We start from the raw sequence: 22,224 nt of genomic DNA on the forward strand, positions 1-22,224 counted from the left end.
TAACCTAGCATTGATCTCTCTTACTGTCTGATCACTTGCTTTAGGGTTAAGTATATCCCCTCTTGCAGGAACTCTGCACCTTAGCTCAAGCTTGGCAATAAGCTGGCAACAGAGGCAGGCAGGCTGTGCTGCTCATCTCAAAGCTTCTGTAGTAGATCAAAAGAAGTGATTAATGAAGTTAGGAAAACAAATGAAGTTAGGAAAACAAATTACTCATCTTCTTGCACTTCCTTGATGATAGAAGTTCATAAAAATACTTGTAATGAGGAAGGCTCTTGTAACTCTTGTCTGACAGTCCCATTTGGGCTGCAGTCACAATGCAGGACTGGTCACAGAAAGCGCATCTGAAAGCTGTGGAAGATAGGAATTGAAGTTTGTGGTGTGTGGTTTTGTGGCAGTGGAAGATGCAGGTCATTAAGCAAGATGAGAGGTTGCATGCAAGGAACTGCGGAAGCAGGCCTGCATGTTTATACTGGTTCTTGGAGGCTGTAGTCATGAGTTCCTGTAGAGAGACTTGTCTGGCATAGAAGGTGAGCAAAAGTGAGGGCTCAGGAGGTGACAGAGGGAGAGAGGATCACAGAAGAGGTATAAGAAGTATCAGGGAGGTATATGACATGGGGATGGAGACCATGCTGGCTGTGCAAAGACATACAGACTGCAAAATAAAAGCATATTGGAGTGGACATCTGCTACAGGCTGTCACAAATGGAAGAAAGCGAGAATGACAAATTCTTGGACTGCATCTCGCACTGTTTGAAACCACAAGACACTTCAATTACCATCTCTGTGCTGGTGAGTCACATATCTACCTGTCTGCTTCAAATGTGTCTCCTACCATGTAATCCAGCATCTCAGCTGATTTCTCTGACAACCTCCCCTGGATGCTTTGCCACTGAAATTTAAGCTCAGCCTAGCAAGAAGTGCTGCCTGATTTCTTCTCTTCCCCACTGCTCCCCTTCCTGCATTAACAACAGCAGCCCAACTAACTGAAAGACAGGGCTGTGTCCCGAGCTCAATATGCAAGGAGTGAGCGTGCTGTAATGCAGGTGGCTTTCACTAGAACCTTTGACCTGGAGCTGTGCAATGTAGCTCTCTAAATTATCCTGGCAGGTGGATTGAAAGCTGTCTGAAAGGTGGCAAAGAAAGGATGCAACTGGTGGGAGTCTCCTGGGGCGAGGAGAGAGCCTTGTGTGGGAAGAGAGGGGCATCTAGAAACAATGCTACTGCTGTTCCCAGGTGTGGTTTTATGTTACACCGAGACTGAGAGCTGTCCCCATCGCCCCTCCAGCCTTGGCTCTTTCATGTTTTATCGGATCTGGAACTGCTGCTGTGGCAGACTGAATTGGTGGTGCTCATTGATCCAGCTGAAAACCAGTAATTACTGTTTTCGGTGGGTTGTTTTCCATTAGATCAGCTCTAGCTTGCTGTCTGCTTGCATTAATTGCCAGATCGGGGGGTGGGGGGGGGGGGGGTGGAAATGCACGGCAGTGTCCTGAGAGAAGGGAGACCACTGTTAAATGGGTTAGCTATGATGTGAAGCTGCACCCTTGTTTAATAATGCCCAGCTCATGGAGGTGGGAGAGGGAAGAAATGTGAGCGTTATTGAGAGCACAGCAACAAAGTGCAGGGCTAAAGAAATACTGGTGGGGAAAAACAACAAGAAACAGGAAAAAATAAGGCAGAAACAGGCAGGAAGGCAGAAGAATCCCTCCTCCAAGAAAGGGAAAACAAAGATGTAATCTTTGCAGCAGGATCTGTAGATTGGTGTCTTGGAGGAAGCAGTGGGCAGCTTCAGGGAGATGCCGTTCAAAACAACATAAGGAACTATTTTGCCTCTGCAGGAGATGAACTGGATGGCTTTGGCTGGGTTTCCCCTCTTCCAAACTTCTCTGTCCCAAGTCTTTTCAGTCCCATCTGAGGCAGAATTTGCTGGACTTGGTCCACAATCCATTAAGGCAGTTGAAAACTTCCTGTTTGACTTTTGGGAAAAGAGAGGAGTTTCGGACGGCAAAAGCTGGCACAGTGCTCTTCATATCAGATTAAATCTTTGAGAGGTGGCCAAGAAAACCTCCTGGGGCTTAGCAGTGTTTGCCACTGCTAAAGCCGCTCTGGACAGTTCTTGCTTATGGATATTCATCGTCTCCTCCAGGGCTCTGAGCACTGCATTGCTCCAAATCCCTCAGTCTCATCTGCACTCCCCCCTCCCCAGTTTCTAGTGCAGGTGACTGGTAAATCATATTTCATAGCATGATGAACACATCTGGGAGGAGAGGGATAATAGAATGTGTCATCTTTCTTTCAGCCTGCGGGGCAAGCTTTTGGGGAGCACGTCTTAGAAAATGCACAGCCCTGCAGGTCAGCTCCCTGCCTCAGGCTCTGGGGAAAGCCAGACCTGGAGAGGGTCTTCCTCCACGTTCTTCTGCATGTGGGGAAGACAGGTATTTAACACTATTCAATTATAATACGTGAAATATTTCCTGACTTTTTTTCCTCTTCCTCCCTCGTATACCAGGCTTATACTGCAGAGTCAATTTTGGGACGTTTGCTGGGGTCTGCAGAGCACCCCTGGAGTCTAGGCCCTAAAAAGCCAATGTTTTAAGTCTTTAACCGAGGGGTGAGGTTCATGTAAACACAGAACACAAATTGCAATGTTTGCACGGCATAGGGAAGAATCTCCGTATGACTTGAAGAAGCTTCCTTACCTCTGACTTCAGATGGGGCTTGAGTTTCTGAGTCCCAAAAGCTCATTTGAAAGTATGCAGCTGCCAGCTTCAGCTGCTGTAACAGTCAGTCTTTAATCCATTCCTCTGGCACTATTCTTGTCTTTATCTTTGTATATAGTTCAAATCTGAGTTCCAAAGCATTCCTAGAAATTCAGCTAGCATAGATCCTCCTGTGTAATGGCTGTCAAAAGAGGGACAGTTGGGTCATCAAAAAACACCATTTTGATTTCCTCTCCCCCATGTTTAAGGGTGTTGTTTATTGTTACTGATTCAAAACAGGAATAGTATGTTCTTGGAAAATATTAGCCCATTTTATCATGCTTTCCACTCACACAAATAAGTTGTCAGGCGCTGTTCATGGATCTGCATTTACTTTAAAACAGGAGATGCATGTTTTGCTTGGACTTGGGCAAAGATCTTCCCAACTCACCCCTCTCCCTGCCTCTTTTATCAAGGTTTCTTCCTTAACTCCAAGGTGTTTTTTTTTTTTTTTTTTTTGCATTTAACAGCCCTGTGGCTGTGCTTGCAGGTTTCTCTGGTTGGTACTGGGGAACTCAGCCACAGCTTCCTACAAGGAGATGAGAACTGACCTTCTCTTCTGCAAACTGATTCCTGTTTTCCTGTAGACCCCTGTCTTTGGAAGGCAGAGCAGTGAAATTCATGTATCAAAGCAGATTTCAGGTGAAAAAAAAAAAAAAAAAAAAAAAAAAAAGTGCATTCCTGCATTTCCTACACTCTTGGAAGATGAGGTACATAAGGTACACAGTATTGGCATTTGTGAGAGCTGTTAAGTACATTTTGAGACAGTTTCAGAACCAATGTATAACTAAACAATGGGTAGTTGCAATAATATAACTTTGCTTCTGTCAAGAATAGAACGGGAGAAGAAACATTTTCTTGTCACGTTGACCGTGTGCAGAACCACTCCTTGGCATGACTTGTAGGCTGTCTGTAAATGCCCATTGAGGCTTCTGAGGTTTTGGTAACTTCCAATTGCCAAAAGCAGCTGTGATCAGAAAACCCTCCACAAGCAGCTACCATGTGCCCAAACAGGCTGCCCACCCTATGACCGTGGTGCCATGGTCTCCTTGTTTCAGAGCTGCTCCTAGCAGTCCTGCCCTTCCCACAGACATTGGACCTGGACACAGTTTTGCTCACGGGTACCATACTTTTCCCTTTGCTTTAAGCTTGCAATCATTCCTAGTATGAAATAAAAGAGGTAAAATGGCAAAAGAGCAGAGCTAATGTACTCAGAGAGCACCCTTTGGAAAAGAAGTTTTCTTGTATTCGGAAGTGTGCAAGGCTTCTAGGGGAGGATGAAGAAATAATCCTGGGAGAGAGAGAAGAAGAGGGAGTAGATGAGTTACAACAACCTTAAGGATTTAAAAGGGCAATGAAAGATGAAAGAGAGATGTACAGATGAAAGAGAGAAACCCCATAAAAGTCCGTGAATAAATGAAGCCGTGGACAGAATCAGTGCTAGCTCTGACATTTCTGAGGTAGGGAATGGCTTTATAAAAGCTTTATTTAAAAAGAAAGCTTTTAATGCAAAATGGAAAAGGGTGGGCAGTGAGGAAATGATGTTTTGCAAAGATAGTCATTGATGAAAGGCAGTAAAAAGGCTGCTGGGAGAAGCCTGAATATATGCAGAGTAATAGGTCTGAATGAAATTTGTTTAATGGCATGTCAGAAGAGTTTGTTAGCAAACCTACCAGCTCTTTAATTTCTCTTTCCATATGTTTTTATATATGCCTACATATTGTGCAGTTCAAAAAGACCCGTGACTGGAGAAAAAATGACAAGAAAAATGTACTAATTTTAGAAATTAAAGAGGACGAGAGTGATGATCCTGGAAATTGCAATCCAACAAAGTGAATGTAGTCTTCATCTAGGTAATAAATTAGATTTTTAAAAAAATCCTGTTAACAGAGGATTACAGAAATGTGGTCAAAAAGTAATGTTGTTTTTTACAGATCAGATCAATCATACAGAATCACAGAATAGTCTAGGTTGGAAGAGACCTCCAAGATCACCGAGTCCAACCTCTGACCAGACAAACTAGATTGCTTTTGAAAATGGAAATGTTCAACTGGAGGGGGAGAGGAGCGGGGGGGAAGGAGGGAGCTGTAGCATGTAAATTAAACTTTATATGTAACAATTTTATTAAAATTGCTGGTATGTTTTCTGAGACTTTTTCTTAGAATATGTATATTAAGATTAAGTGGTGTGTGCCCATCCCATTATTATAAAAAATGAGGTGAAGAACTGAAGTCAAAGTCTCAGGAATCAATGTGCAGTTTCACGGTTATTAACTTACTCGTTAGTGGATGGATAAACAGAACGAAGGAGTTCAGTCCACAGAGGTGGCTGTATTCAGAGGTGCTGAAAGCACGGGGCATCGGAGAGGCAGTGCAAGGGAGCAGTGAGTTGTGAGAGGTACAGGCACAACACTAAATGAAATACTCTGGGTGAAATGCTAGCTAGACTGTCTAAGAAGGATCTCAAGAGCAGAAGGAAGTCAGTGGAAGGAGAAAATATGCCCGAAGAGGCTGGAAAATGGGTAGAAAAACAAGCAAGAGATACAGTCTGACGTGACAGCAAAGAAATGTGTTGCAGTGATCTCCCCTGGATGGGGACAGCAGAGATAACATTGAGATAACCAGGCACTGGAAACTTGGAATAGGGTCAGAAGGGAGTTCTGCACTGTCACATGCTACAAATGGTGGGTATGCTTCCAAAAAGAACCAGGGGGAAGTGTTTTTAATAGATAAATGGATGAGACTGCTGTATTGCTACTTTCTTTTTTTTTTTTTTTTTTTTTTTTAGTTCATGCATTTGCAGATTTTCTTCTGTAATTCTATCACAAAAATCTGTAGACTAAATTATTTAAGGCCAGATTTTTGAAGATGTGTCAATGTTTATTTTGTGTCTGTAAGCATTCAGATCCCTTAAAAAAAATCCCTCAAGCCATGCATGCTATTATGTTTCCCACGGTCCTCACAAAATACCGTCTTTGTTCTTGTAAGTTACTGTGTTTTTAAGCTGTGCTCCATCTCTCATGTATAAGATCTGAAAAGCCAGGTGCTCCTTCCAATCCACAAACATCTCCTCTGTTTCCTTTTCTTGAGGGAGGCCATGTCACCAGGTGGACTTTGCAGGCCATGTCTATACTTCTGCAGCACAAGTCCTGTGAAGAGCGGCTGAGGGAGCTGGGGGTGTTTGGTCTGGGGAAGAGGAGGCTCAGGGGAGACCTCATTGCTCTCTGCAGCTACCTGAAAGGAAGGTGTGGGGAGCTGGGGGTTGGCCTCTTCTCGCAAATAACTAATGCTAGGACTAGAGGGAATGGCCTCAAGTTGCCCCAAGGGAGGTTCAGGTTGGAAATGAGGAGACATTTCTTCTCAGAAAGAGCAGTCAGGCACTGGGACGGGTTGCCCAGGGAGGTGGTGGAGTCACCGTCCCTGGCGGTATTCAAGGAAAGGTTGGACGTGGTGCTTAGGGACATGGTTTAGTGGGTGACACTGGTGGTAGGGGGGTGGTTGGACCAGATGATCTTGGAGGGCTTTTCCAAGCTTTTATGATTCTATGATTCTCTCCCAAAACTGCAGCTCCCAAACATCCCGTTGCCACAGCGCGTGCATTTGGCCTGCCTGCTGTGGATGCTCCCTATCCTTGCTGAGGGAGGCAGTGTGGGTGGGAAGAAGGGAGGCAGGGCATTTGTGGCTGCCCATGTCAAATTCGGTGCTTGCTCTGCCTTGCCTGAGGGTCTGAGCTGCAGTGGGAGGGAGCGGAGCCGGGGTTTGCTGACTGACTTGATGTACGGGTGAGAGCATGAAGCTGCTGGCAAAGAAGGTGGTTTTGATGTTTATGCAGCATTGGCCAGGCTTGAATCCTTACAGCATGACACACAGGAAAAAAAAAAAAAAAAAAAAAAAAAAAACAGCAGACCAGGACTGAACCATTGAGGCACTCCAGCATTAGCCCTTGTTTTTAGCAGATTGTATGGCACGAGAGCCTCTCTACCTGTCTCTTGCCACGCACAGGGGGGCCAAGACTGTCAGCCATCAGTGCCCGCCTTCCTGAGGAGGCCGCTGCCATGACGGTGGCTGGGCCTCGCGAGCAAGAGGAATGAGGGAAACGGAGCCCGACTGAAGTGATTAGATACAAAATTGGCAACTTCATCACGCATTACTTTGATGATTACATTTGATTGCTGTTTACTTTTTTACCTGAGAGCCGGCTGCAGAAACACCAGATGGTTATAGTCAGAGTGGGATTTGGAGAGGGCTGTGCAAGCTGTTATAATACAAGGCATGCCCAACTTTCCATCAGAAACTGAGACATCTTGACCTTTGGTATTTTGTTAGAAACAGGCTTTTTTCTCTCTCTCTTTTTTTTTTTTTTTTTTAATATCTAAAAAGTGGGTCACTTATTTAAAGAGGTGCATTTATTTTTAGAGTGTTCTGTAAAATTTGGGGAGGGCCTGACGCTAGCCATTTCCTCTCCCATAGGGATGGGTACTTGAACAACAGCCCGGTGTTGGTTAGCATGGGGGCAGCTCTTCACACTTTTGAAGACTCGATCAAATAGGTTTGTGGAGGTGGAGCAATAGGTGTGCAGGTCTACATCAAAGCTTGATATACAGAGAGATAGTTACGTGGGCAAGGGAGGCCTACGTCCCACCTCCTGGTGCTGCAAGGTTGGCAGCACAGACCAAACACATGCAAACACCAGAAGGACTGGGGGATTTGAAGAGGGAGTTGTTGAGTGTTTCTGCTTCCCCCCCCGGGGGGGGGGGGGGGGGGGGGTTTAAAAGATTTTCTCATTCCCCTTTGCAAGTGTTTGTGGTAGCTGGAACTAGAAAGGTGAGGTTGTCTGGGGTCACTCAGTCCTAAAGCTGAGGCTTGAAGTAAGCACCTGAAACTGCTAAACTCATATGAAGTGGACAGGGGTTGGCATCGTTTGGCAAACCTGTCCTGTCAGTCTGTCTTGAGCTGCATCAGTGATATCAGCCTCAAAATCTTGCATGGTTTCAGTGGACAAAGCTGGGGTTTTTAATGGAATCACTGGCAAAACTTTTAAATCTGCTAAAGCCAGAAGAACCATACTCTGATACTCAAGTTTGATTCCCTGACTCAGTTTCCTCTGCATACTTGCACAGCGGTCCCATTGCTGGGGCTTCCTCCAGCCTCCCTGCCTTGCCTCCCTTCCCTCAACCCACTCAGATGTAGCTATTGCAAGTAATAGTGAAATCAAAGAAAAAATTTCTGCTGATTAACAAGAAGGTTTTCAAAGGATCTTGAACCTGAGCATATAATTGTGGCCATAGATAACAGTGGAGAGCTTTTTTTTATTCTCTTATGGAAAAGCTATAATGAGTCTGAAGAGAAACTAAGTTGGCATTCATGCCCAGAAAATGAAGTACAGCATTTGTGTGCGTTGCTTTTTTATAGATAGAGTATTAAAACCCAAAATTTGATTTATTAATATTGTGAGAAATATACAGTCTAAAAGGAGTCAAGTTTGATATTTTTGGGATTAGAGTGTTTTCTATCAGCAGCAAGTAGATAAAAGCTTTCTGCAACTTGTTTCATTTATCACATGTAATCATTTGATGCTACCGCTTCCTCCATATTAGGTAAAAGCTTTTATAAAACATTCATAAACTTCCTTAGTTATTACTGAATCATAATGTCTAAACTCACAGATGTTCTGTAGTCTTTTATACTGCGTATGTATCTTTACTCCAGCCTAGCCCTCCAAACTTGCAGAATCTTTTTTTTTTTTTTTTTTTTTTTTCTCTTTTGGATCACTAGCAATGTGCTAGAAATGTGCCCAAGGGACAAAAAGGCTACCAGTGTCCTGGGCTGCATTAGGCAGAGCATTGCCTGCAGATTAAGGGTGATGATCCTGTCCCTCTGCTCAGTACTGGTGAGGCAACACCTGGGTGCCGAGTCTGTTTCGGGGCTTAGCAGCAGAAGAGAGACAGGGAGGAGCGGCTGAAGGGCACTGCGGTTGTTTAGTCTGGAGAAAAGGAGGCTCATGGGAGACCTCATTGCTCTCTGCAACTACCTGAAAGGAAGGCGTGGGGAGCTGGGTGCCAGCCTCTTCTCACAGATAACTAGTGATAGGAGTAGAAGGAATGGCCTCAAGTTGCCCCAAGGGAGGTTCAGGTTGGAAATGAGGAGACATTTCTTCTCAGAAAGAGCAGCCAGGCATTGGGACGGGTTGCCCAGGGAGGTGGTGGAGTCACTGTCCCTGGGGGTATTTAAGGACAGGTTGGACATGGTGCTTAGGGACATGGTTTAGTGGGTGACATTGGTAGTAGGGCGATGGTTGGACCAGATGATCCTTGAGGTCTTTTCCAACCTTAATGATTCTATGATTCTATGACTTACTGGAGCCAGTCCAGCAAAAGGCCACAGAGATGACTGAAGAGAAGCTGTGGGGAGAAGCTGAGAGAGCTGGAACTGTTCTACCTGGAGAAGACATGGTCCAGGGGAATGTTATCGATGTACATAAGTACATGATGGGAGTGTGGTGATATAGAATAAAGAATACAAAACTATATTCTTCTCAGAGGCATCCAGTGACAGGAAAAGAAGCAATGGGCACAAACTGAAATACAAGAAATTCCACTTAAACATAAAAATAACCTTTTTTTTTTCTTTTTTTTTTCTTTTTTTTTTTTTTTTTCCTGTGCAGGTGACTAAGCACTGGCCCAGGTTGCCTAGAGAGGTTGTGTAGTCTCCTTTCATCTCCCTTCTTTGGAGATCTTCAGACCTCAAATAGATGCTGTCCTGGGCAACCGGCTCTTCCTGCCCATGGGCTAGACTAGGCTATTTCCAGAAGTCCCTTCTAACCCCAGCTGTTTTGCATTTCAGTGGTATCTGTGATGCAGCAAATGGGGAGCCTGTCCCATAGTTACAAGGGCACTGATTCTGCTCGTTGAGCAGCTTGGAGTGAGAGTAGACCATCTACCTATTTCCACTGCAGAACTGAGCAGCTCTTAGATGATAACTTGCATTCAGTAATGACATCATATGGATTTTTAACATGTAAACAAGAAGGGGAAACCAGAGTAACTCATTATTAGATACGGGTTTGCCTGAAGCAGATTTCCCATGTTAAAGCACTTAAAAGCAAAGACAGAATTTATGATGTGTCAGTAGATTTTAAACCTGAATAGCGTCCAGTTGTTGTAATGGCTACTAATAATGCAAATTATCTAAGTCAGGCTCAGTGTAAAGCAGTAAATATATCCCGTCCATTCAGACACACTGCTTTTTTTTTTTCTCCCCTTTCCCATTAATATTTTATCCCCTTGAGTAGATGCTTTCAACATATTATGTGCACCAGCATACTGTGCCCATGGTACTCCTGGATGTCATTACAAAGACGCCTGAAGACTGTACCACTGCTCCACTGCCTGTGACGCTAGCTTGGAAATTGCTTGGAGCAACAACAGCAAGTGTCAACAGGGAGCCGTATTAATTATTTGGAATGTGCCTCATAAGAGGAATCAACTGCTTTTACTGCAGCACGAATATTACTTGAAACAGGAAGGTTACTCTAGCTGTTATCGTAATCTATGTGTCATTAACTTTCCGTGTTTAGAAAAAGAGATTAATAACCCCGTAAATTGTTACAGTAAATAGATGAATTATAACAACATGTTTTTATTATAAATAAAAGTTTCTTGATATAGTTACCTCCAAATTATTCGAGAAGAATTGAGCCTTTAGCAATTGGGAAACTGCACAGCAGTGTTGGGAGCTGAAAAACTTCCATTCAGGTGAAAGCAATGCCAAGCTCCACAAACCCGTATCTGCAGGTGGGACAAACAGATGCAGTTGTACTTCGTGCCATACATCTTGCACAAATTGTTGCGATACAGAAATATTTGCTTCCCTCTTAGAGTAAGATTAGCAGACTGAATGGGCTTGAGTGAAATTGCTTGTCTTCTGTGGCATATGGCCTCTTAAGAGAACACTGCAAAACGTACAGGGTAGTGGTAAAGCAGGTATAACTTCAGTTCTGAAGAGCTACCTGTATCTGCAAGGAAAAAGCAAAAGAAAGGGGAGTGTTTACAACTTTTGATCACAAAAATGATCACTTCCCACAAAATGGAAGTTCAGCTTTGTTTTGAATGTCAACAAATGTGAAAAACATGCATTTGAAAAAATACTTGCAAACCTATTCTGAGTCCCACGCCATAAAAATATTGTATGTTTAATTATAGCCCTGATAGATCTCTGCAGGAAAAAGTGCCACTAAAACACTTATTTGTCCACAGGGCAGGCTCACCACGGGCAAGTTTCCTATATTGCCCCACCGATCCACCTCGATTCGGATCTGGAGCGACCGCCGTCCAAGGGTGAGTCAGTGATGCAGTCTCCATGCACATGCACTGCAAAAGAGCCATAGACATGAGTGTATTTCATTCATTTGTTCATAGAGCCTCCACGGCAAAGCTACCATGCTCCATCCAAGGACACTCTCGGGAACAAATTAATTCCTCTGGGACAGTTGTATGAGAGAAGACCATGTCCCATGTGCCGCATTATGTAGCTTTAAGTATGCCATATGTTTCACAAGCCACATTGCTCTCCTCACTACTTTACTTCTTCAGGGAGCTGTGTACTTTAGCTCCTGCCCTCTGCCTTTCTCATTTCCTTCCGAATGGTATTGCACAGGGAAAGGGGGCTGGTGGCAGGATATAGAAAAGCAGATTTCAGCTGCCTTCAGGTGACTGAAGGCACAAAAGGAGTTGCACGGTGGTTTGGGTCTGGATTCAATCCACACTGACATTGCTTAAGGTTTTTTCTCGAGCCGATAGAGAGACGTGTCCACTTCAGAGGTTGACTCCAGTTCTAAGTCACTTGATTGCCGGTGGGAGCAACACTAGTGGCTAATATATACGCATTGAATCCACAGAAGCCCTGCATAGGTGCCTCTGCTAAGCAGTGAAAATAAAGTGATGTGAATGTGAGCCTTTGATTTCCCAATCTGATCTGAAGGATCTTCAGCTGTCTGTGTAGTGATGAACCCTCACTGTGCTTGGACCCAGAGTATGCATTCACACTGCCATGTGAAGATGCATATGGTGAGATTTCTTCATCAGCTCCACAAGTGCGTATGAATGGTGTTGCACTGGCAGGAGGGGTACAGGCTTTTCTTTTGCAGTGATGTTGCTATTAAGGTCCCCGTGCTGTAAAGCTGTAAGTTTGTGTGCGTATATGTTTCTCTAAGTGCTTGTGGTTGAAAAATACGTTAATGCAAGATTAATCTGGGTAGGCCCACCGTCATTATGCAATACGAAGAAATCTGTCTTCTAAATCTTACTTCTTTACTAACATTCTGAGAGACAGAACAACCCTTGTATTGGTGAATTGCAGCTGCAACTGCAAACATCCCCCTGCACCTCCAATGGCCCAAAGACTTTGTAGGCTAAATGAAAGCATACTGTTAATGCACTTGGTATGAAAACCTCCCTTAATTTCAAGTGAGTTTTTCCATCACCATCCATGTGCCTTGATGTGTAGCTCAATCAGGTAAACGTTTGCTTTTCTTTTCTTTTTTTTTTTTTTTTTTTTCCTTTGTTAAGTGTGAATATGTGTTTTCTTAGCTGATGCAGTAATGAAAACTAAGGAAATGACTCTGCTGTACAAAAGCAGCCTCAGCAAGGTTATTCACCGGTGGTTCCTTTCTCATCTCTGTGAGGTGGAACCATGTGCTGGGTGGCAGAGCTTGGGCATGAGGATGCCAGATTCACAGTCCTCTCTCCAAAGCTGGGCTTGTCATGAGTGAGGCTGGTCATACACAATCTCCTGGCAGTCCACCACCTCCATTCAACTTTGGGTGAGTTACCTGAGATGGGACACATGCGCTTGAGATTGTCAGCTTCTAAGCCGCTTGGAAAACCTCCAGGTTTGTGATAAAATTTGCTAGCTAGATTTTTTAGCAGAGCACTTCAGTAATGCAGAGACAGGTGGGACATCCAGCACCTTCTCACTAAAAACTTTTGAGGCTGAATGTGATGATTCAGAGCTTACTTAGAATAGGTCAATGTAAATCTTTGCCGTGGGGTCTCAAGCAGTCTATGAAAGACTCAAGGACGATGAAACAGCAGCAAAGATGATGCCGTGCCTTGCTCTCTCCAAGGTAAAAGAGCTAAAGACTAAGAAAAATTTTCAGTAGTCTGCCGTTCACAAGGGCACAGCTACCTCTGTGAGATGGATGCTCCTGCCACCAGGAACAGGGCAAAGTGTGTCAGGCAGAACAGTTGCAGCACTTGAAGAGAAGGGAAAATAGAGTTTATTCAACATAAATGGCTGCATTAACTGCTTCCAATGGGGCATCCCCCACTCCAGCTGAGACATCTTAAAAAAAGGACTGCTTAGAGTGGAAGGAGTGATATTACTGCTGCCACATACTGCAAGAAGGACTTGAATCCCTTTTATAATTTAACAGGAGAAGGCCAGGGAGGCAGCCAGCTCTGGAGACATCAATCCATTAGCTGGTGACTCTGGGGGGTCTTAAAAATGTGGTAATTGGTACTGTCTCCCAGGGAAGAGCAAGGCTTTCTTTCAGCCCAGGGGCATGTACATATGCATCTGCTGACTCCTTTCCAGCCTCAGCACCCCAAATCTACTAGGGTGTTCTAAAAATCATGATTTTTTTTCTAAGTGTATGAAGGTCATGAGATTTTTTGTTTGTTTGTCTGGCTACATTTCCTGACACCATGGAACACACACTCATGTTATGTTCTAGGCCTTACCTCATAACCACAAGGGCTACTTTAAACAGAGAGGGCAAAAAACACCTCTATTCTGAAGCTATTCTTGATTCACCACAGTTCCAGTAGCTGGTACTTTTTTAAAAAATGAGAGTTTATGCCAATAATCATTCTCATGCCCTTCATTTCCCTTCCATGTTCGCCCTAGCACTGACTGAACACCAGGTACAGGTCAATGTTGCACTTACAGTGGCAGAAAGAAGAAAGGTGGTAGCCACCTTAAAGTTTTAATTATAATAAATGGAAATGAAGCCAGGGTAGGGTTATAAAAACATCTTTCCTTCCTGTATTAAAAACAATACAGATTTAGTGCTACTGTGGGTCTGTGCAGCTGCAATTCTCAGCTGGCAGATTTATTTGTAACTGCTTCTTCCTTCTCCTTTTTAAAAATTTTATCACTGGTGACATTTACCCACATTGTTTATGCATGCAGTGCATTTTTACCTGCCTTTCAGAGCCCTGATGCTAGTTCTGAACAGAGTATAAACTCCAGTAGTTTACTAGTACATTAGTGTCATCATACATTACGGGGTAATTACTCTGAGCCACTGCTCTGTATAGTACTGCAGTAATGACACCGTAAATCACTTAATAGAAATAAGGTGCTGAATCAGCACTTGAAGCAAGACACTGACTTTTCCCCACCCCCTTTTTAATTTGAGGGTGTTTTAAAATTAATTCTATTACACGACGCACTGTTCACCGTTATTTTTACAGCTCCTCTCATTCTGATGATCCAGATGCAGTTGCATCATTTTTGCACAACTGTTTACACCATCTGCATGCAGAACGATTGCAGCGGTAGCCAAGACCTTGCACCACTGGAAAGAAGTAAAATGCTGTGACATTGCTGAGGCAACGATTGTGTCTTCAGCTTCATCGTGCATGGTCCTGAAGATACTGCAAGCTGGGACTGCTGGCTGGATGTTGAGGCTAATGCATAAAGAGAAGAAATCTATTTACCTTAGTGAGCTCTATTTCGTGTCCTCCATGAGTAGTTATTAGCTGTTGGTATTTCAGGAGCCTCTTCCTTTCACTCGGGCAGCCCTGTCTTACTGAGCCGTAGATGTTAATCGTTGGTCTGTCGTGACGAGCCGGTCAAACTTTTCTTGTACCCACCAGTTATGACCTCCTAGGCTGGGGATTGAACCTGCATTTAAAAACGGATCGTTGGTTACTGACAATAGCAAGGAATTTCAGAGATAAATGGTAATTCTGATACTCTGGCTTAGAAAGGAATTGTATGGAATTATCATATATAGCAATAAATTAAATTTAGAGTTTGGACTCCGTTCCTGCCAGGTACTAAAATACAGTGAATAGAGTGAATTAAACTTACTGAATCTACACACTAAAACTATTTATAAAGCTTTATAGAAGCAGAATTTAGTGTATGTGTGGAATCATATTAAACATGAAATATATGCCTGGCTTTTACAGCTAGGCAGTCCAAGAAGGTCTCCTACCCTGTTGAGCTAGCATTTTGTAATGGTTTCCTTCAAAGTCGAATCTCAGGAGACAGAGTTGTCTTGGAGATTGATATACTTGAAGCCAGTGTATGTCCAAAATACGAAATCATAAGCAAAACCTTTTATTGGTCCCCAGTTCTACAAATACATAGCAAATACGGGAGAGAGGTTCTCACCTTTCCGTGCATATTTCTCAAGTGAAGAAGTTGTTCTGGCCCCAGTAGAGGCTCTGTTTTTTCTCCTCTAAACCTCGGTTGTGTTTCAACCTCCTTACATGCAGAGTCTCTTCCTTTAGGGAATCCTATAGGGCATGGTGTCAGGGAGACAAACAGAAGTTTTGCTACTTTTGCTGTCTTTCCTCTCCAACTCAGTGGTGTGCCCCTTCCTCCCAGAGGTCCCGGAGAGGGTCGATGGCTTTGCAGATGATCTGGGAGGATCTGACGGCCGGTTACCAGCAGGGCTTACTGCTCAGCCCAGTCCTCCTTCCCAGATCCAGGGAAAGGGGGGATCAGGGCAGGGAGGCCCTGGGGTGCTTCCTGGATGAATTCAAGCTGACACACAGAGTCATGCATCCCATGCTTGCCGGGCCCTGAAACACCCACCCTTCTGCCTTCCTTCCCCAGTTACAGTGCTGTGAGAGAGTTGTGGTGTTTGATGGTCCTGCTCTGAGCTAAAGGTGGCCAGATACCTCCTAATTCCAGGCTTTTTCATCGTTGGCTTGAGTCCCCCTGCTTTACGTAGCTTGGGAATCCTTTACAGTGCCTCTCTGGTTTTCAACAAGGTCTCACTTCTACTTACCTTTCTCCTTCTCTTCAGGGTTAGTTACAGCAATATGTTTCCAGCTTCTTAAGGTGAGATTACTTTCCTGCTGTCTTTCAGGAGGGAGTATCCAGCTGAGAGGTTATTCCACTGCTTTAGAGCCAAGACGGTACCATGCATGTACTGGATCATAGTCTGGGTCTCCCATGCTCAGGGCCCTCACTCCCTTTCCACCATCTGAGTTTCTGCATAGTCCCCTGCTCTTCCTCCTGCCTCTCTCCTTTGGTTTTCTTTGCTTTTGCTCAGCCTTTTCTCCAGCCATGGCTGCTCTTAGGACTTCTCCTTCACAGCTGCTTTGTGCCCACTGGAGAATCTCATTCCCCCCTAAGCTGCAGCAAGCAGCTAGCAAGGAAAACACAGTGTTTTTTCATTGCGTCTGTCCCACGTGGCTTTTTAGGCAAGCAGGGTGTATGAGGCATAGGGGTAACTGCTGTTTCACCAACTGGATGAGAGGGAATCATTCACAGTAAGCTCACTGTAAACCTACTGTCGATGGAAAGGTTTTGCAACAACCATATGTGCACTGAATTTTCAGTTGCCTTATCTTGAACGCATCTGTACAGATCCATTTGTTGACTTCTTTGCTGTTTATCTTTCATTTGAACTTGGCTTTTTGTCATGACGGGCTCCTCATTCAAAGCCTCCACACTGGAGATGAGTCTTCAAACAACTTAATGTGGAGACGAAGGGTTTTTTTGGGGGGGTAGTGTGGTAGATGCAGCCACAGGGATGTAGCTGCCAGGTATGGAGCCTGTTTGAGTGGTGAATATGATGGACTGTGAGCTCTGATAGAAGTATGTGATGGTTTTCCCAGTCTCAGCCACAGCTCTTCAAAAATCTGTCCTCACAGTTCAGATCTGCGCTGAAATGTTCATCTTCATAGAACACACTGATTCCCCTGAAGCAGGCAGCTGCTTTGAACATGGGCCATGCTCAGTATTTATTAATTCCTCATTTAGATAGCATGAATGAGGATAGCTGGTATCCTAACCAGAATAACCAGAGCTCCTGGAAACCTAGCAGCAAGCCTGCAATCCTCCTGCACGCTTGATATGATCAGCAAGGTCCGCTTCACGTCCTGTAGCTATCCATAGTCAGAAAGAGTTAATTGAATGCTTTTCGCTGATTCCTTTTTTACTGTGGTGTTGAACTGTTGCTCTTACTTGTTTGGAATGTGTGTTTTCATTGCAGAGGGGCACCTCAGGGCATTGCTGTTTATTTATAAGATAACAGCATTTTCTCTAGCAGTAAACCGGAGCAAACAAAGTCTCTCAAGGAGGAGTGCTAAATCCTGTATGCTGGTGGGAACTGTTCAAAGTATTTACCACTTGAAAATATTTAAGGAATCGAGGGGAAGAGAGAGTCTGACTGATGTTTAACACCTTTTCCATTATTCCTACAAATCTTAAAAAAAAAAGAAAAAAAAAGCATTATAACTTGCTTTTTTACCTTTTTTTTTTTTTTTTTTTTTTTGAAATTTTTTTTCTATGGAAATCAGCATAGGCTGTCATTTAAAGATGCCTTGAATTTTTTTTATTTTTTTTGGCTGTTTTACACTACGGTACACTCTGATGTGTTCAAAGTGGACAGAGATGTCCACCCAGGAGATTCTTTTGACAGTGGGCTTCATTTTCCATTGTACTGAGTTGTGCCACTTGCCATCAGCAGGGGAAGTTTTCCCCCATCCGACAGTGGCAACAGCTGGAAAGCAGAGACAGCCATGGCAGTACACCCTCAAGCATCACTAATCCAAAGTGAATGTCCTATTACCAGCTTGAAAAAAAGCCGTGGAACTAATTCAATGTGGAAAACGAACACAGCGCGGCGTACAGCATGAGACTCTCCCCAAACTTCTTTTTTTTTTTCCCTTTTCTGCCAGACTAATTTTTGGCTACACTTCTCTTTCTGAAATATTTATAGGGCAAATAACTGTTTTAAATGAGCAGATGGGGGAGACATAAGACAAGCTGTTAAATTAATAAACATGTGTGGTGCTTTATCAGTAAGGGAGCCCATTTTGGCATTTCTTCTGGATGATTTGTATGGCCTATCACCATTGCACCTGGTGCAGGGACAAGAAATGGGCACTTAATAACCAAACAATGTGCAAACTCCTTCCATTATAACTTCATTATGTCAGATATAATCGTCTATAACTAGATGTCAAATACATAATTTATGTCCAGCTCCCCTGTGGAATAGTGGCCATATGAATGAATGGCCCCATTAATGGGAAGGAGCTTTTACCATAACTTTTCCCTTCGTGGTACATGGTCCATTTTGTCATCTGGTATTAATTCTGAATCAGTTCAGGCCTGTAGAAAAATGCCTGTTATATTTATATTTGTGTAATGGGAGAGGATGGCAAATAAATCGTGCAACAGATCAGATTTCAGGCCCACTGATTACAGAAGCCATACGTGTGTTTAAAAGGGAACGGTATCGGTCTGTAGCAATTTGATGGAGAGGCATAACTGGCCTTCATGTTGCCCATTCAGAGAAGTTTAAAAGGCATACGGTGTGAGATAGCACTTCTTATGGGAACTCGTAGCCCCTGGAAAGCAGGGCAACCGTGCTGTTTGCATCGTTTCCAATATCTTGCTTCTTGCGTCATGTGCTGCCTATTTGTAGAAGCGCTCCATGACTTCTGTGATGAAGTATTTCATCAGAACTTGAAAAACTAAGGTGGGGCATATGAGGATGATGTTTTATTTTAAAGGAGTCCTTCAAAAACATGCGTTTGCATTAGAGCGGGACATAAGATCCCAGTTGTTCGGGGCAGGACCTGTGGATATTCACAAACAGGTACAATTTCAGAGGGTCAGGTAGACACAGGTCCCATTGCAAATTTGCTTTTATGCATTTTTATGATTTTTTTTTTAATATAAGGCCTAGTTTGGGTGGTGGAGAACTCTGGTGGAGAACAAACGGATACTCTAAATCTGGGAAGACAGTTAGTTAGCGGTCAAGATAGGAAGCCACCTCTTGTTGCAATGTTGATGTAGTTACTGAATGAGAAAACGGGTTTTATTCTATTGCAGCTACAGAGGTAGTGTTTGTTTTATTCTTCATCAGGTATAAATTTGGATGAAAAATGATCCAGTTAACACCATTTATAATAGCAGATGACTTCTTAGTGTCTGATAGAGTTTTCCATTGACAGCACAAAATGATTTTTAGACTAGATCATGAATGGTATGTTTACCTAACAAAAAATTAATGCTTCCCAGATTTATAACTTGGATTTGTGAGTGACATGGATGATAAAACATTTGCAGCGGTGGAATATTGCATTACATCTATAGCATCTTCTACTGGCAAATATTTTTCTTTATATTTTTCTTTTTCTGTGATTGTTATTTTAGAACTTTTATGTCATCAACAAAAGCTGCTAGAAATTTCACTGTGAGTATGTATTTAATGAAAATCACTCCCTTGGAAGGTCTTTTCCCCTTACAAAAGGAATGTAAGAAATGCAAGGTTTACTTTAATTCCAGTAAAATCTGTGGTATGCAATTAGATTGGGAATAAAACAGGCTCAGTCCCTCTCATGAATGATGTCCAACTATATTCACCGGTTGCAAATTACTTGACAAAAATGATCCAAAATGACCCTGTGGTCAAGTCTAGATTTGAATATGAGACAAGTTAGGAAAAGCAGCTGATAAAGACTTGGGCTATTCACCAGTGGTATCTGGCTGCCTTCCAATAAAGCACAGAAGTATTTTAGTGGTCAGTCAGTGCGTTTGATGTCATCTCATTGAAGTTCATCAGACTCATGCCTCTCTAGAAAGGCAACCGATTCCTCATACGAGCAAATCACGTTTGGTTCATGCTTGCTGTTGACAGCACAGAGTCAAAAGGGGAAGGAGTTTTCGTGTTCATTTGGTGGATCTTCAGAAAGCTCTGCAGTGGGGTTTTTCTGCAGATAAACACTTGTGGGTTTTTTTGTTCCCTTTTTTTTTTTTTTTTTTCACTATTTGACACTTGGGTTTGACATTTTGGGTTGAATCAGAAATTGTTGAGAAAAAAAAAGGAGATATTTCCACCACAGAGTCTATGTTCTGATTCCTTCTAAAATTTTGGCCCTTGAATTTCCTTAAGGCAATTTGATTCTTCACTTTTTATATTGCTCTGTACAGGGGAATTCTGGTGATGTGTTATAATCCACTCAGGGAAATTTGTTTCCATGAATTGGGTACCCAGCTCTTGAAGTGTGCTTTTGGAAATCCCAGTTTTAATAAACGCATACTACATACTGGTTAACAGATAAACATTATGTAGACCTGATGTTAAGATTGTAACTTGGCTCTCTCTTAAGAGGTCTCATTATTTAAGACTTCCAGCCAAGTCACTTTGGCTTGGTGACTGCAATATTTGCTCAGAAGACAAGGACTGCTATCCTCTAGATCCAAATGGTTTGTTATTGCCTTCAAATTGGTTCAATGTTTTTCATTCTCCTGGAAAATTGATGGAAAGCAGTAGTTAAAAGATCTTGATTGCCTTTGAGAAGGGAGATTATGGTTCATAAAATGTAATTATAGGAGTTAGAAGGACATGAGGGCACGATCCAGGCCGTGGGGCTGTTGGCCAGGTTTTCAGGGATGGAGAGAACAAGCTGGACATGGGGCAAGGAGAAGATTTTGCTCCCACCCAGCCGAAGACACCTTTACACGGCAACTTTGTGTTTTAAATGTATTTTTAGTGCAGCCAAAATATGCCAACCTTCAGCTAAGGAAATGAGGTCCACGAAAGCCTCTTCTCCTATGGGTGTGAGGGCTAAGCAGGCTCTCACCTCTTTCTTTTTTGCTTTGATAGATCTGTTGCGCTGGGAGTCTTATGAATGGACAGCTTTAGATTAAGCATATTAATTTGTAGCAAGTATATCCCTTGCTTCATTGCAGCTGTATTTTACCTGGAAAAAATAATTAGTTGTGTTTCTTTGTTAAAAAAATTACCACAATTATGGGTGCTACGCTGGCAGTCTCCCCTTTAGATTTGTTGTTTTTCTCTAAGTCCTGTTTTCATCTTTATTTCTTTTAGACTGCCGCTTTGCACAGGTGTGTGTGTGTATTATGCCCACAAATTTAGTAGTAGACATGCAGCAAAATAACACTGAGTAAACAATTACATTTCATTTTCTGGAATAAAAAGGAACGTGTGTCCATAAATCTTCCTTTACAAAATCTGTGCTTGAGAGTAAGAAGACAAGGTTTCTAAATTCATGAAGGCCTTTTGCGATGGAATCCTGTGTGCCAGTGAAGTGTAACAAGCTTATTTATATTTTATTGTGCTTCTAGATCAAGCTGCATTATTATGGGCTGCATTCCCCAGATACTATAGCTGTTGCTAAGGAAAAGGTACATTATGTTAATATTTCGTGATAATAACTATGCAAGCTGGGTTTTGTACCTTAATAAAGTTACGGGGGGAAAAGTGAAGTTAATGCACCGTTTTGATTTAATACTCCGTAGATTGTAGGTCACATTTAAAGACAAAAAGCAAGCTTGAATTTGAGAAGAATTCAAAGAGAAAAATGTGAGAAAACCAAACAATTGACAGAATTTATTTACTGAACTTTTAATTTGCTTACCAGTAGGGATCTGGAACCAGCTCTGCTAAAAGAAAACTTGGCAGAAGCAAACTAAATGCTTTTACCAGACATTTCAGTGAAGAATTTCTCAGCATTTCTCATGCCTTAATGTGTTTTGATCATGTAAACAGAACATTCATCCTTAATTCCTGTTTCCTGACCATTTCCAGTGCTGTTGTTATGTGATTTAGGTACCTTCTGATTCATTTAATGTTAGGTTGATTCACTAAGAGCCCACAATCAAGTGGTACACAGCACAATACATAAAGCAAAATGGCGACGTAATGCATTAGTTTCGGTGTGTGGAATCAAAGAAAAGGACAAAGTCATGAGCAAGATAATGATGTCCGTGCTGGGTATTTTAAGAAATATGCTATACAGACTGTATTGACGAGTATTACAAAAATGTTTACAAAACAAGGAAAATAAACAAGGAGAGATCTTGGCATTCCTCCTAAAGGAATGTTCTGAACTGACTTTCCCCTTTCAAAACTGTTTCCTCATTAATAGTGCTGCCAAGGCATGAAGCAGCCACAAAGAGAGGACTGAATGGGTAGGAGCTCATCTGAATGGTAGGAGCTCATCTGAATGCTCGCGTACCCTGCAGTGCGAGCCCTGCACATAGCTCAGTTCACCCGGACAGTGTCCTCAGGAGCATCTGGGGTTGTAACGGGCACAGCACTTGAGGGCAGATGATTTTTTCTCATCCTACTGCCTCCATCATTTACAAGCATGAGGGACGGCTTCAGCAGAACAGGGTTTGCTACTGGAAGAGAGGGAGAGGGGAGGAGAGGGGAGGAGAGGAGAGGAGAGGAGAGGAGAGGA

The 22,224-nt window shown here is 42.9% G+C and overlaps 1 protein-coding gene and 1 long non-coding RNA gene across 12 annotated transcripts in view; both read left to right on the forward strand.

The window, feature by feature from the left end:
- Positions 1 to 22,224, forward strand: part of LOC118157205 (adhesion G protein-coupled receptor L3) — a 212,123-nt gene that overhangs the window by 60,944 nt on the left and 128,955 nt on the right. For all 11 annotated transcript variants that reach the window (XM_035311459.1, XM_035311460.1, XM_035311462.1 and 8 more), the window contains one exon: positions 11,017 to 11,097. In XM_035311459.1, the coding sequence (XP_035167350.1) occupies positions 11,017 to 11,097 (81 nt within the window). The remainder of the gene's footprint in view (positions 1 to 11,016; positions 11,098 to 22,224) is intronic.
- On the forward strand, positions 11,838 to 13,597 carry LOC118157206. The gene is made up of 2 exons (XR_004746575.1): positions 11,838 to 12,013; positions 12,444 to 13,597. It is a non-coding gene; the product is annotated as an uncharacterized LOC118157206 (long non-coding RNA).

Source organism: Oxyura jamaicensis (genome assembly GCF_011077185.1).
Source record: "Oxyura jamaicensis isolate SHBP4307 breed ruddy duck chromosome 4 unlocalized genomic scaffold, BPBGC_Ojam_1.0 oxy4_random_OJ72816, whole genome shotgun sequence".
NCBI lineage: Eukaryota > Metazoa > Chordata > Aves > Anseriformes > Anatidae > Oxyura > Oxyura jamaicensis.